This window comes from Euprymna scolopes, chromosome 12, assembly GCF_053919585.1.
Source record: "Euprymna scolopes isolate OS-2025 chromosome 12, ASM5391958v1, whole genome shotgun sequence".
Classification (NCBI taxonomy): domain Eukaryota; kingdom Metazoa; phylum Mollusca; class Cephalopoda; order Sepiida; family Sepiolidae; genus Euprymna; species Euprymna scolopes.
The window spans coordinates 82846060-82859100 of record NC_136493.1 but is presented as its reverse complement, the minus strand read 5'-3'; the positions used below and the strand labels follow the sequence as shown (position 1 = coordinate 82859100).

At 31.9% G+C, this 13041-nt stretch overlaps 1 protein-coding gene across 1 annotated transcript in view; it reads right to left on the bottom strand.

Moving 5' to 3' along the window:
• Positions 1-1611: 1611 nt before the first annotated feature.
• LOC145291381 (dynein heavy chain domain-containing protein 1-like) overlaps positions 1612-13041 on the bottom strand; it is a 494383-nt gene continuing 482953 nt past the window's right edge. Inside the window, exons 92-94 of the mRNA XM_080137171.1 lie at positions 11313-11589; positions 2782-3069; positions 1612-2041 (exon numbers count right to left, since the gene is read on the bottom strand). Coding sequence (XP_079993297.1) covers positions 1685-2041; positions 2782-3069; positions 11313-11589 — 922 coding nt within the window. The 3' untranslated portion in view covers positions 1612-1684. The remainder of the gene's footprint in view (positions 2042-2781; positions 3070-11312; positions 11590-13041) is intronic.

The window sequence follows — 13041 nt, the reverse complement described above, 5'->3', positions numbered from 1 at the left end:
TAAAATAATTACTTTCTTGGATAATATGTAAGTGTTTTCCTTTTATTTTTGTTTCATAATAACACAAAAAGTGTTAAAACTAAAGTATTTTTTAAAATAAATATATGGCTTCGTTTTTCGTGTCTTGATTCCGTGATGAAGCTTATTTTTTTAAAACAAGAGTTTAAAATAATTTTTATTTATTTATTTTTTTTTTTTAAATATTATGAGTTGTGTATTCTCTTTTAAAGACAATATCTTCTTCAAGAACGGTCATAAAATGTGTTTTTAATCGACATTTATTCAATAAGGGACTAGTTTTCCTACGTAGCAAAAAGCGACCAGTTTTCCGGGGATGAGTTTTCCAGAGACGAGTTAGGATATGCGGTGTATCTTAAATAGTATGTACTGAACTCTTCGCCTGCTAATACGTTTCAACCTGGCTACGTCACTTATATACAGCTAGTATATATATATATATATATATATATATATATATATATATATATATATGATTGTTGAGCTGGATTAAATCCGACGATATGAAATAAAATAAAATGGAGGTGGAAGGACCTGGATACTCAACGTTTCGCCCGATTTATGCGGGATTCTTCAAGAGGGATGGTCATTGACGAGAGAGTCGGAGGATTGGGGCTATATATAATGATGGGGGAGAGCAGCGTGTTTTCCTTATGTAAATTAGATGTCATATATACATGTATATACATTTTATGAGAGAAGAACTAATTAGAGTAAACTAGTGTAGTGGATTACGTCTAAAAGATAAAATATCGTAGAGATTAAAAATTGTGTTTGGAAATATAGCGGTGATAGATTAAATAAATAAAATGACACGAGATTACGAAAGAATCTTTTTTTTTTTTTTAAATTAGAAATAATTGAATTGGAATAAAATAGCGCAGTAACTTAAAAGATGGTGTCTAAAAATAAGAATAGGAGGTGATAAAATGGAGTCTAAAAATAGATAATGCTAAAATACAGTAAATAAGTAAAATAAAAATAAAATTAAGTGAAATTACGAATTTTTTTTTTTTTTTTTTTTTCGCGTTTAACCGGTGTCTAAGTTGTTTTCTTTAATAATTATTTTCGACAGAAAGGGAGCAACGTGGAAAAAACCTTTTCTTTGCTTAATTATATTGCTGGAATGGGAGATTATAGCTGATTCAATTAAACGTCGTGTGGATCTGTTATGTATGTGTTTAAGGAAAGTTGCTTTGTTAAAATAAAAATGATGGTCGTTTTCCATGATATGACAAAATATGGCGTTGAGTGTATTGTTGTTTTTTACATCTCTTTTGTGTTCATATATTCTTTTATTTAAATTACGTTGAGTTTCTCCTACGTATATTCTTCCACAATCAAGGCAGGGTATGGAATATATTCCGGCTTTGGTGTTAATGTTGGTACTAGTTATAATTTTACGTGTTAGATCCCTAATTGTTAAAGAGTTTAGTTTTGTTATTTGAATGCCTGTCTTATTTATATAAATCATTTTTAAAAATCTGAATTTATATCTGGTAAAATATAAGGTCGTTCTTTTTCAAATATTCCAACACCTGAAAAAACAGCTACTTTTTATTGTAGCAGTTTTCCATGAAAAACAAGAAACAATTTTTTTTATCAGAAAATTCATATTTATTTTAATTTATGCACAAAAACAAAAGAAAAAAAAAGTTCCAAATTCTTAATCATCATGAGAAAAATGTAAATGGACTTTTCTTCCATAGAACAAAAGAGTGTCTCCGATGAGAGGCAAATTAATTTCCATGGCTGAATTTTGTTTGGATAAATTTAAATCCCCTTTGAAGAGAAAAACCGGGCATGGATACAATTGTCGTTTAGTGTGTTTTTTGGACTTCTCTGTGATCTTCAAATAGAGAAGTCCTTTTGTGTAAGTCCACTCTTCATCTTGAGAGTTCATTAGGGTGCTGTTCTTTGGAACCTGGACGCTGCCCCTTTTCCATTTGGCATTACAGAGCATCGCATTCGTTAGAATGATGTTACTCGACGATGACGGGGGATCATCAGTTGCATTCTGAAGCTGAAAAACGAAAAATATTTGTGAACACGAATACGAGAAGAATCAAAAAGTTTTCATTGATTTTCTGCTTTGTTTGAACTTTAACAAGTATTTTTTTAAACTTTAGTCAAAATATCAAGCAGACAAGGAATTTTGGTGGTTTAAAAAAGAAAAGAAAAAAAAAACCCAACACCTTTACATTTATGTGGTTTCCTTTCAAAAGAAAGTTGATTGGTAAAGAATAGCAGCTCAAATATCGTATTTTCTGCATCTTTCCATTTTTCTGATAGAATATTTGCTTTAGACAAGTGTACCGTCTCATCATCATCATCATCATCATCATGGTAAAATTTATACGCATTAGAAATAACTGTCAGCTTTTTGTGGCTTTATAAACGAAAATATTTACCTACAATAATTAAGAATTGCTCTGTAAATGAGATTGAATAAAACCAAATTATATGCACAGCATTTAAGATACATTTGGAATGAAAATAAGAAAAGTGTCGTATCTTGGCCAATGATTGATATATTTTCAAAATGCAAAGTGCTTTTTGAGATAACTTTAAGAAACCTATGAATAACTATTTATTTCTCCCAGTAAAATAGTAGCTTATTTTCAATTAACCATTTCCACAAGGTATTTATTTCCCCTATTAACTGACCCCCAGGACTAAAATGGACATCTCAAATTAATTATTATCATCTAAAAAAAAAAAAAGAGCCCACAATTTCCAATAAATGAACCAAATTCTACTCACTATTCCTTCGATGCTTAAGTCGGTCAAATCTTTGCCATTTTCTTGTGCATACATCTGGATGATGACCGACAGTAGACAATCTGGTCGGAGAAATATCGTCAGGTCATGCCTTTGGAACACCCTAAAATGGCCCACCAACGACAAGAGGTGCTTCGTGTTTGCCACTGCATGTTTCAACCAAACATTGAGTCGCAAATCTGAAGGGAACCCGAACGACATCCACTCAGTGGGGATTTCATTCTCGGATATGAATTTCTTCACTGTCAACATTTCCTTGCTCAAGCTATTCTGCAATTAGAGAAACAGTATTTAACTTTAGCAAACTTTTCTTATAAACGTAATAAATGGTGCACGTGTGTTGTACAATTGTTATATGTATTCATGATGACCTGACATGCGTTTAATTATGAAAGATTGACTCATAATCTTGACCAATTTTCTAGCTCTCTTTGGTACAAACCCAGCAGCAGTGACGATAGTGACATATTTGCTACCCTAGTCTTTTTCAATTGTTCCTTTCCACAATATTTTTTCTTTGTTCTTTTGATGGCTTCTCAATAATCACACTTATTGAAATACTATCTTTTGGATAAACTGTTGCAGAAGTATGGATGTTCGAATTGCAAGAAGGTTGACCGGCCAAGGAAAACTTCAAACAAAGGCTATACAGAGTGGAATTTGAAGAGAGTCGACTTGCTGAACCATGACAATAGGAAAGTGAACATGCAAATTATGAAAAAAGAAATGAAGAGGAGGAGGAGGAGGAGGAGGAGGAGGAGAGGATGGGCTAGAAATCCAAAAGAAGTTTATAAGCAAGTCAACATGGCAAACGATGAATCCTGCATCCTCACTACTAAACGGTACACAGAAACTGAGGAGCCAACCTTCCAAAACTAAAATATGTGTCCCACATTATTTGGAATGAAAGTAAGTTCCAAGTGGCGGCCACTTCTGGATACACCACCATCCTTGACAATAAAAATAATCCTTATTCTAGAAATCCATGCAGAATTGAGGCACGTCTCCATGAGATCAACAACATGAATAACTATTTTAGAGTAGAATGATCGTAAAGTAAAAACTTCTGCCATAAAATGTTCTATTCAATCAATATCATGATTTGCATAATCATTCTTACAATATTCTTTGATATCATGTGCTTATAATAATATCAATATAAATAATAATATCATGCGATTTTTGATTATTCCAAAACATTTTCGGGGTACTTATCACATCATATGTTTCCTAAAAATTTCAGTGGCATTTAAGAAAATTTTTTATAAAAACTTTGGCAGACACACTTAAAATGGCCGTCCTCGTTTTCTAACCCTAACTTTAACATTTTGTTGACTTTAATATCTGAAAAAGGTAAACTGAAGCATTCTATGAATTAAAACTTGTTTCACAAAATCAGTCCTTATTTCCCCATTTCCAATATGTATACTAGCAGAAAGACCTGACATTGCTCGGGATTGAATGATGAACACTTCTTGAACTCTGTACTGTTGTCAAATGTTGTTTTTACACCACGATGATACGTACACATCAAAGTTTACATTCCGTAATGTTCGATCAGTGAGAAGAACTGTCTGATTTGTATTTGTCCATGCCGGTGCCTTGTTTTCTACTAAGCACATCGCTTCATACGTTTGATTCTTTCTGAATCATAAGCATAAACCTATACGAGAAAATTTCCCCTTGAAATAGTTTGTGTGTGTGTGCTCAAAGTAAATAAGAAGTTTTACAAATATTACAAATGTGCGACAGATGTGCAGAAAATGTGAGAGTTGCTTATTTGATGGTGGATGCTTTCCTCTCTGTAGTCAATCTTTTTCTTTTAGTTGCAATCAATGTATGCGATGCAATGACCCTCAGGTGCTTCCTGCATCAATATTGCTCCACATGTCGTGTCACGGGTATTTGTTAAAGTATCTTTTTCAACACATTGTAAGTGTTACTTGTCCAGTGAAACTTAAATGTGTCCCTATTCAGGGCTTGAATATGAACTAACAGCTTGGCAAAAAGTATATGTTCTGCTTGTGTCGTGATAATGGCTTGAATTTAAATTTAAAATGAAAAAGTCAAGTATCATGGCTCACTTGTGCTTTAAACAGCAGCATTTATTTTGAACATGCCCTGTCATTTCAAAGAACCTACTGTTGATTTTATATGCCATGCTTTTCAGCTTGTGTTGCAATAAGATTTCTCAAATGCATTTGTGATGTTAATGTGTTAATTTTGGTCAAAATCCCCTGTTCCTTCTTTCATTGGATGTTTTTTGATTATCAATTATTGATACTTATTGAAAACATTTTGATACAAAATATATATATATATATATATATATATATGAGAAAAAAAAAATTAAAACAGTAAGTTGAACTTTACAATCAAAATTTATTGTTCGACTGAATACTCCAAAAAACAAATCAACTTACAGTTTTAATTTTCTTTCTCTTATAATAAGCTCTACTCCCTATTGCGTATTGAGTTTTTTTTTAATTCGGTTCGGATTACATTTTCTATATTTAGATACTGTTATTTATATTAGTTTGAAGTTTACCATCATGTATATCAGGTAAACACTACATCCCTTTGTTTTCATTAATATATATATATATATATATATATATATATATATATATATATATTAAGCTGTGTGTGTGTACGTGCGTGTGGGAACATATTTAACTGATAAACTCTTAACCTACTGATCACATAACACTGAAATTAACAGAAAGTTGTAATCATACACCCGGGATGGTTTATAATGAGTAAAATCTTTGTTTGGATGGATAAATAACGGGTAGAGAAATATGTTGGCAAGTTGAAATGCAAAAATGTTCATTTTCGTTGACTAACAACTAAAATCATTCCGTAGAGTTGTGCATGAAATATGTCTTGAGAGGTCTGGTAAGGCGAGTGCAAAAAGAGATATTACAGTAGATAAGCGTACGAATAGATGAAGCTAACAACAGAGCAGAGAAATAAAGAAAGCTCTACTTAATGAGAGGATGCCGCATCCAAGATTTGCTTGATAGTCTAAAGGAAAAGATTTTCATATTATCTAGAGTTGAGAATCTAATAAAACGTCAAAAGAGAAAACGACAATCTCGAAAAGCATACAATAACTCTATGCTTTTCGTAGAAGCAACGAGCAGAAAACTGGTTGTACCACAGAATGAACTCAAAAATCATCTGAGAAATATGTACTCCGATGAAATGAAGTGATCTACCTATACTTCAAGCTCCTAAAATCACTTTTAACAATGGCGGCTTGAGGCTTAGGGAAATGCAAGAGTTCGTCCATAAGGCCCATGTGGGTAGTACACCTGGAATAAATGGCATATCGTACAAAGTATACAAAAACTGCTCAGATGTCCTTAAGGAGCTTACTGTCCTCCTCCGAAGAGCTTGGAAGCGCAACCTTGTACACCAAGATTGATGTCTAGCAAATGGTATTTGGATACCTAAGAAAGCAAATGTGTCTCCCTCACGAATGTAGAGGGGAAGATATTCTTCAGGGTCCTCGCAAAACGTATGATGGACTTTCTAATTGGTAATAAGTACATAGACACATTGGTCCAGAAAGCTAGAATCCCGGGTTTTCATGGCTGTCTCGACCATTTCCAAATGATTTGGAACTCAATTATGGCAGTGAAACATAATAGTGTGGCGTCGTATTTCTGATATTTTTATTAAATATAAACTAAAAATAAAAATGTATCTATATATAAATGATAATAAACTTTAAAGAATTAAAAAGAAAATAGAATAATTAACCTTTTTTCTGATTGGTCTAAAACTTTTGGTTATTTGAAGCCACCATAAAAAAGAAATAAAAGAACTGCCATCTGTTCGCATAGCTAGAAAACAATCGTTTGTTTTGGAAATTAGAAGAGCATCGCCCCCCCCCCTTCCCCAGGCAGCTATACTTTGGTAAGTTGGCCCGTTATATCCAACATTTCTTTTTGGATTTAATTTTTCAAGTTGGATTCAATTTTTGCGGTGCATTAGTTTATTAACGATGAAGAGACAGAACAGTAAAGAATGGATTTCTACATAACACCGTTGTTCCAGCGCGGTTCGTGTTCTGCATAAGTGCCGAAGCGTGTTAAGGCCCTTTCCTGATCCTGGTGAACATGAAGAAAGAATCAGATCACTTTAATCATCCTTCTAGAATAAGGGAGTACCTGAACAGATAAAAACCAAGTGTATTAAGTTTTGTAGGCCTATCTAATCTCTTGAAAGTATTCACAAAACCTACAATAGAACGGAGCTGTATGTGATCTGGTTGGACCTTGCTAACACATATAGATCAGTTCCACACAAGTTTATCTGCATAGCTCTGAAATATTTCAATTTCCTCGATAAAGTTGAAGAAATTACAATGAAGTATTTCGAATCAGCTAATATGCAATTCACTGTCAAGGGCCACACAACCAAATGACATCAGAATAATGATAGACCGTGTGATTTCTCCACTACTTTTTGTAATGCCATGAAAATTATCCTACGGGGTGCAACAGATACAACAAAGGGGGAGGTTACTGAGAAACGACAGAGCCTACATAGACGATATAGCCATTCTGGTCCAATCTAAAGTAGGTGCTAATGACTTGCTTATACGTTATCACAGTTTCTTCTCTTGGGTAAGAATGAAAGTTAAGACTAAACCTTTCACTAATTAAAGGCTTTGCCGGGAGGTATACTTTCTCATTGGATGGGATATAATCCCAACAGTAAAGGAAAAGCCAGTCAAAAGCCTCGGACATCTCTATGAAGTCCCACTGATGGATCGACATCATGGCACAGAATTACAGAAAGTAGCATTGGATGGTCTTAGATCCATTAACAGGACTAAATAATGTGTACAGAAATATGTCAGCAAATTGAAATGCAAAATGTGCATTTCAATTTGCTGACATATTTTTATTACATCTGTGCATACGCAAATTCACTCATAGTTTGAAGTTGTTTAATTAAAACAATTTTTATCTGTCGGTAGCTCAAACAGTAGCGAACGTGGCTGAAGCACTAAATGTTTTAATTCTAACTGATGGCACGCAAGTTTATTTTTTTATCTTTTAAAATCAGTACTATCTATGAGGTACAATATAATGTTCAATAGAAAATTGGCTCTATAATAATAAATATGAAATCTGCATGAATTAAAATATATTTAGCATATTTTACGACCAGACAAGAGCAAGTACTCCCTCCACCGCTAGTATGTGTGTGTGTATATATATATATATATATATATTTAAAAGTTGTTAAAACAATTTCGTTTTCAATGTATCATTCATTGCCATGTTTTCAATTCGTATAAATTTGTTGAAACATTAAAAAACATGAAACACTGGAAAACAAACTTTACGAAAAAAACAACATATTTCATAAAGATCATTGTTTTAAGGATTATAAGACACGCATGTCTTACAGTGGAGATGAGAGAGATAGAGTGTAAAAAATGAAATGCATGCAACTAATTTCATGTTTTTTTTTTGTTTTTTTTTACAATCAAATATGATGAGATGCACATTAATTCTCGATTAATTTCTTGGAGATAAAAAGTGAATTTTTAATCTAAACAAGAATGATGTCTAAAAAGTTGTGCGCATTCAATTTGGTAATTTACTTTTGGGTATTTACGTTTGCTCCCACTGCGGACAAATGAAATACTACGGTGGAAGGGGAGATGGTAAGTCAACACACAAAAGATAGAGCACTCTGACCCTGCAAAAAATGCTTGAACTGCCTCATTAGCATTCCCTGATAGGGGTGCCTCACGTAATTGGCTATAAACCAACCCCTTCTCAAAGGAAGAAGGTAAAACCTGGGAGGGTGTATCTCATAGGACTTTTCAGAACAAATACTTCAACCCGACAACGCTAGACCAAAAGAATCATAGCGGCCCACTGACTGATCCTCAACTGGTACCTGAGTAAAAATCCAACGATACAACTGGTGAGTTACAGCATGGACGTTTGAAAAAATATTGTTTCTATTTACGTGCTTCCCTACGAGGGCAGAGTTAGAGACAAGGTCGGTTTTTAATAGGAGGAAAATCCAGCTCCCCAAAAAGGGGCACTCTGGATAGAAACAAAAATTTAAATAGTCTCACATGAAGGATTTCTCTTCCATTGACAAAGAACAGAAAAGGTGAAGTGTAGTATCAGAACAGATACTACACTTTGTTCCTAGGAAAAATGCTACGAAAAAATGCTTGTTTCTTTTTGAAAAAGTCAGCAAAGAATGCTCACCTCCACCCCGATCAGCCCCAAGAAATTTTAAAGAAAACTTTCGAAACATAGAAACAGTTGTAAGGTATCACGTGTTAATTTTTCGTTTTATTCTCCAAATACGAATATTTTTGCTATGAAATGGAAACCTTCAAAATTGTGATGAACAGCTGAAGGAAAAAAAAGACAGCTGTTAAACATTCCGTTAGAACCGAAGCCAGTTTTAAAGTTAACCATGCAAAACTGACACAAGGATACGTTGAATGCATTCGTCTTAAGTTGCTTTTAACAATAGAAAAATATACAAAGTAGAAGTTTACGAAAACAACTTCCTCATTTTTCATCTGGTTCATTCATGTACAGCAAATCGTTTCTTATAATGACGAGTTACAATTTGCCAGGCTAAAAAGAATGGCACTTGGGCACTAGTACAAATGTACAATCCTTTTGGTTTTCAATTGGAATATTTGGAGAGTGCATAGCAAGGGCAGACAAGCGTACATCAGGGACAGAAAGTTTTTTTATATTTATTTTAATTCAATAAATGTGTAACAAAAACGTTCACAACAAAAACACACGCATTTGAAAATTTAAGAATTTTGGCTTTTTACAAAAAAAAAAAAAAAACCCTCTTGATTTGTGTTTTAAAAAAGTGTATTTTGTGTTATTATAATTTTTTAAAATTTATTTTAAAAACAGAAAATACAGATTTATTGTTGTGAGATTTTCGATTTGGTCCTGAAATTGCATTGATCTGCCCCTATTATTATGCACTCTCCAAAAGTCCCAACTGAAAACCAAAACAAAAAAAAATTGGTACCCTAACACTAGTGCATAAGTGCCGAAAAAAATGAATGCAGTTGCTTCCCTGAAAAATGCACTCCTGGGATGAAGAAACTGTTATTTCATCTACAGGCTCTTAAGACACGTGACACTGCCGCAGAACGAGAGCTATTATTACGATAAATAAAATAAATAAATTCATTGTTATTAGTTAAATGCCAAATAAATGGATATTATCAGTTAAAAAATATAAATAGGTGATTTAAAATTACCGTTAACCCTATGAAAATAGTTGTTTGATTTAAATGCAATGAATGTTTTTAAATGAATGATTTAAACAATTTTTAAACATTGTATAAAAGAATTATACAATTTCTGTATTCATTATCTGTTATGATTTCCATTCGAAACAACTTTTTCCTCCGATGCATCATTGTCACAAAAGAAAATAATTTTTAGATGAAAGAATTTTTAATTTATAATCAGATTGCGATAAATATTTTGTATAAGAAAACAATTATAATACAAGGTTTAAGTTAAAAAAAAAAATCAAACAAATGTGTACAACATTTAATTTTAATTTTAGAATTTTTGTTTAATTCTTCGGACTATGTATTACATTTCCGGATAACATTTTTATTTTCTAAATTATTCATTAAATTTAACGGGTTATTTCAGTTTTCCCATGTAAGTTTAGCCACATACTAAACTTACATTGGAAAACTTTCAGCTTTTATCCTCGGCTCCAAAATCAACAGAGATTAAAGCATTCATGTCATGATCTGGTTCCTGTTGATTGTGGTACGATGCTAGTTCTGTGCAGTTATAGGAGGTCCACTCTTCCAGGTTTTGCATTCTCCCTTTGAGAAGGAGTTAGTTTATTGCTAATCGCCTGAGGCGTCCTTACCGGTGAATGCCGACAGAGCTGGCCAGACACTTTTTGCAGGTCAGAGTCTGGTGTCTAAGTTATTGAAGTGAGAAAGAACTAAATACCCTTTTAGCTCTGTCCTTTGTGAAGCATCTCTATGCCTTCTTCAAACATAATCTATCTCCCCCACTTCAATTTTACCAATTGATAAAAAATAGCAAATATGTTCAACCAATCATATACAATTTATAAAAAAAAAACTATGATTTTAGCAGAAAATTACCCCAGCGTTGATTTGTCCTAAAACAAACAATCTTTGTGACATATATACGTAAGCATATTAATATACTAACATATTAATATACTAATATATTAATAATTTTTTTATATATATTAATATAGATTTTTAAATATATAAACATATTAATATGCTACCTAATTGTTGAATGATGACTCTCAACTAGTTAAAAAAAATTCAACCTGGACCAATATTATTGCCTAGTGTATCCTTGAACCTACTTAACCACCCAATATGTTTAATCTTGTGCTATATTCTTTTCTTCATGGAAGATGGACTGATACTATTTATAGATTGAACAAAACAAAAAGCAATTTTCTTTTTGTTTGCGCACCTGGTGTGTGATATGTTTTTTTAAGATTTCCATTTGTTTTGCGATCAGTTGAAAGAGTTTGGAATAGTTTTGAATCTCCAGATACAAGAAATGTTCATCTGGATAAATTGTAACCATTTTGGAAAGTTCTGGGAATTCCGGTAAAGAATTTAGTTGTTCGGTGATTTGTTTCAGAATATTGCTCAGTTGCAGCTGGAAGACGTCGGCTAGTTTTGCGCTAGATTCTTTCAACAACGATTGGCATCCGCCAAGAATTTGGATTTTATTGCAGAGGATTCTGGAAGAGAAAAAAGTACTTTTACATTTATTCATATTCAAATGAAAATTCTTCCATTCAATAGAAAGGGATTTATTTATGAAAAACAAAAAAAATAATAATTACATACAAATATTTAAATCTTTTAACATTGTATAAAATATAAATAAATTTCAAATAAAAATAAACACAAGTAATAGTTGAATGAATATCAAAATCGATCTAGGAATATTGACACTGAAAAAATATTGATATTTTCAATGTTGAGTGTGACAAGGAGCAGCATTTCAGAAGATTGACAATCGTTAGTCAATTGACAATGCACAGGATAAAAAAATTATTTCATCAAATTATTTAATAAGACTGAATATAAATTTATTTGAAATGCACTAGAATTAATTTTTAAAAAATGCAAAATAATTTTTTTTAATTCCTAAAATGATAGGAAAGAAGCCATTTTGTTATAGAGTTGAATTATTATCTAAACTAAAATTCAAGAATAAAATTAAACAACTTAGTTAAAAAAAAAAAAAACTAAAATGCATGAATATTCTTAAAGTATCGATCATGCTTCGATTTTTATATTTAGTAATTTCAAACTGAAGTGTGACCAACAAATTTAACAGTACAAATATTTCAGGCACATATCTAAAATATCAATTTTTAGTGTTGAACGAATTATTGGATTTTAATTTTAAAAAATGCAGCAGACCTGAAATTGGAGACAACATTTTTGTGTGAAGATTTCATTACAAATTTATCAAAAAATATTTTTTTTTATATGATAAATTACATGACTTAAAAAAATTCACTGGCTAAATATTGTTTTTTTTTTTTTTTTTTTTTTTTTTTAGAAAAGTGATTTCTTTTTTAAACATAACGCATTGGATATTTAAACAGTCAAAATAATGTTATTTTTCATCTTTTTTAATTATATATTTTTTTTTTTATATATGGTGAAAAATTTACAAATAAAACAAATTAGTAATACTAAATACTTAGAAATAATTTGTGAAAAATAAATCTCAACCTAATAAGAGAGTTAAGTTAAAATTGCATAATTACCGAGATTTGCCACTTCTGACTAAGAATGTTTTCAGCTGTTAATTGCAAACCTCAGTTTCCGCCATATTACATTCCAGCCAACAAAAGCATATTTTCTTTGGTTTATTAAATTTTTAGGGGAAGTACAGAATAGTGAACAAAGCCGTCCCCTTTTGTATTAAAAATAAAATTCAAAATTTCCAATGAAAGAAATCGGTTTTCACAATTTCGTATACGTTGACCTAAAATTTCGTATGCATAAAATATACAGAGAACTGATTTTCACTGTTGACTGGTGAACACAGTCTTAGCCGGAAGTGGCAATTCTCGATCGTTATACTGCAAGTTACATAGCACATCACTTAATAAGTTTTGGGCATAACCAATAAAACAACAACTTTTAGGCAAAATTCAATTTAATTCTTCAAT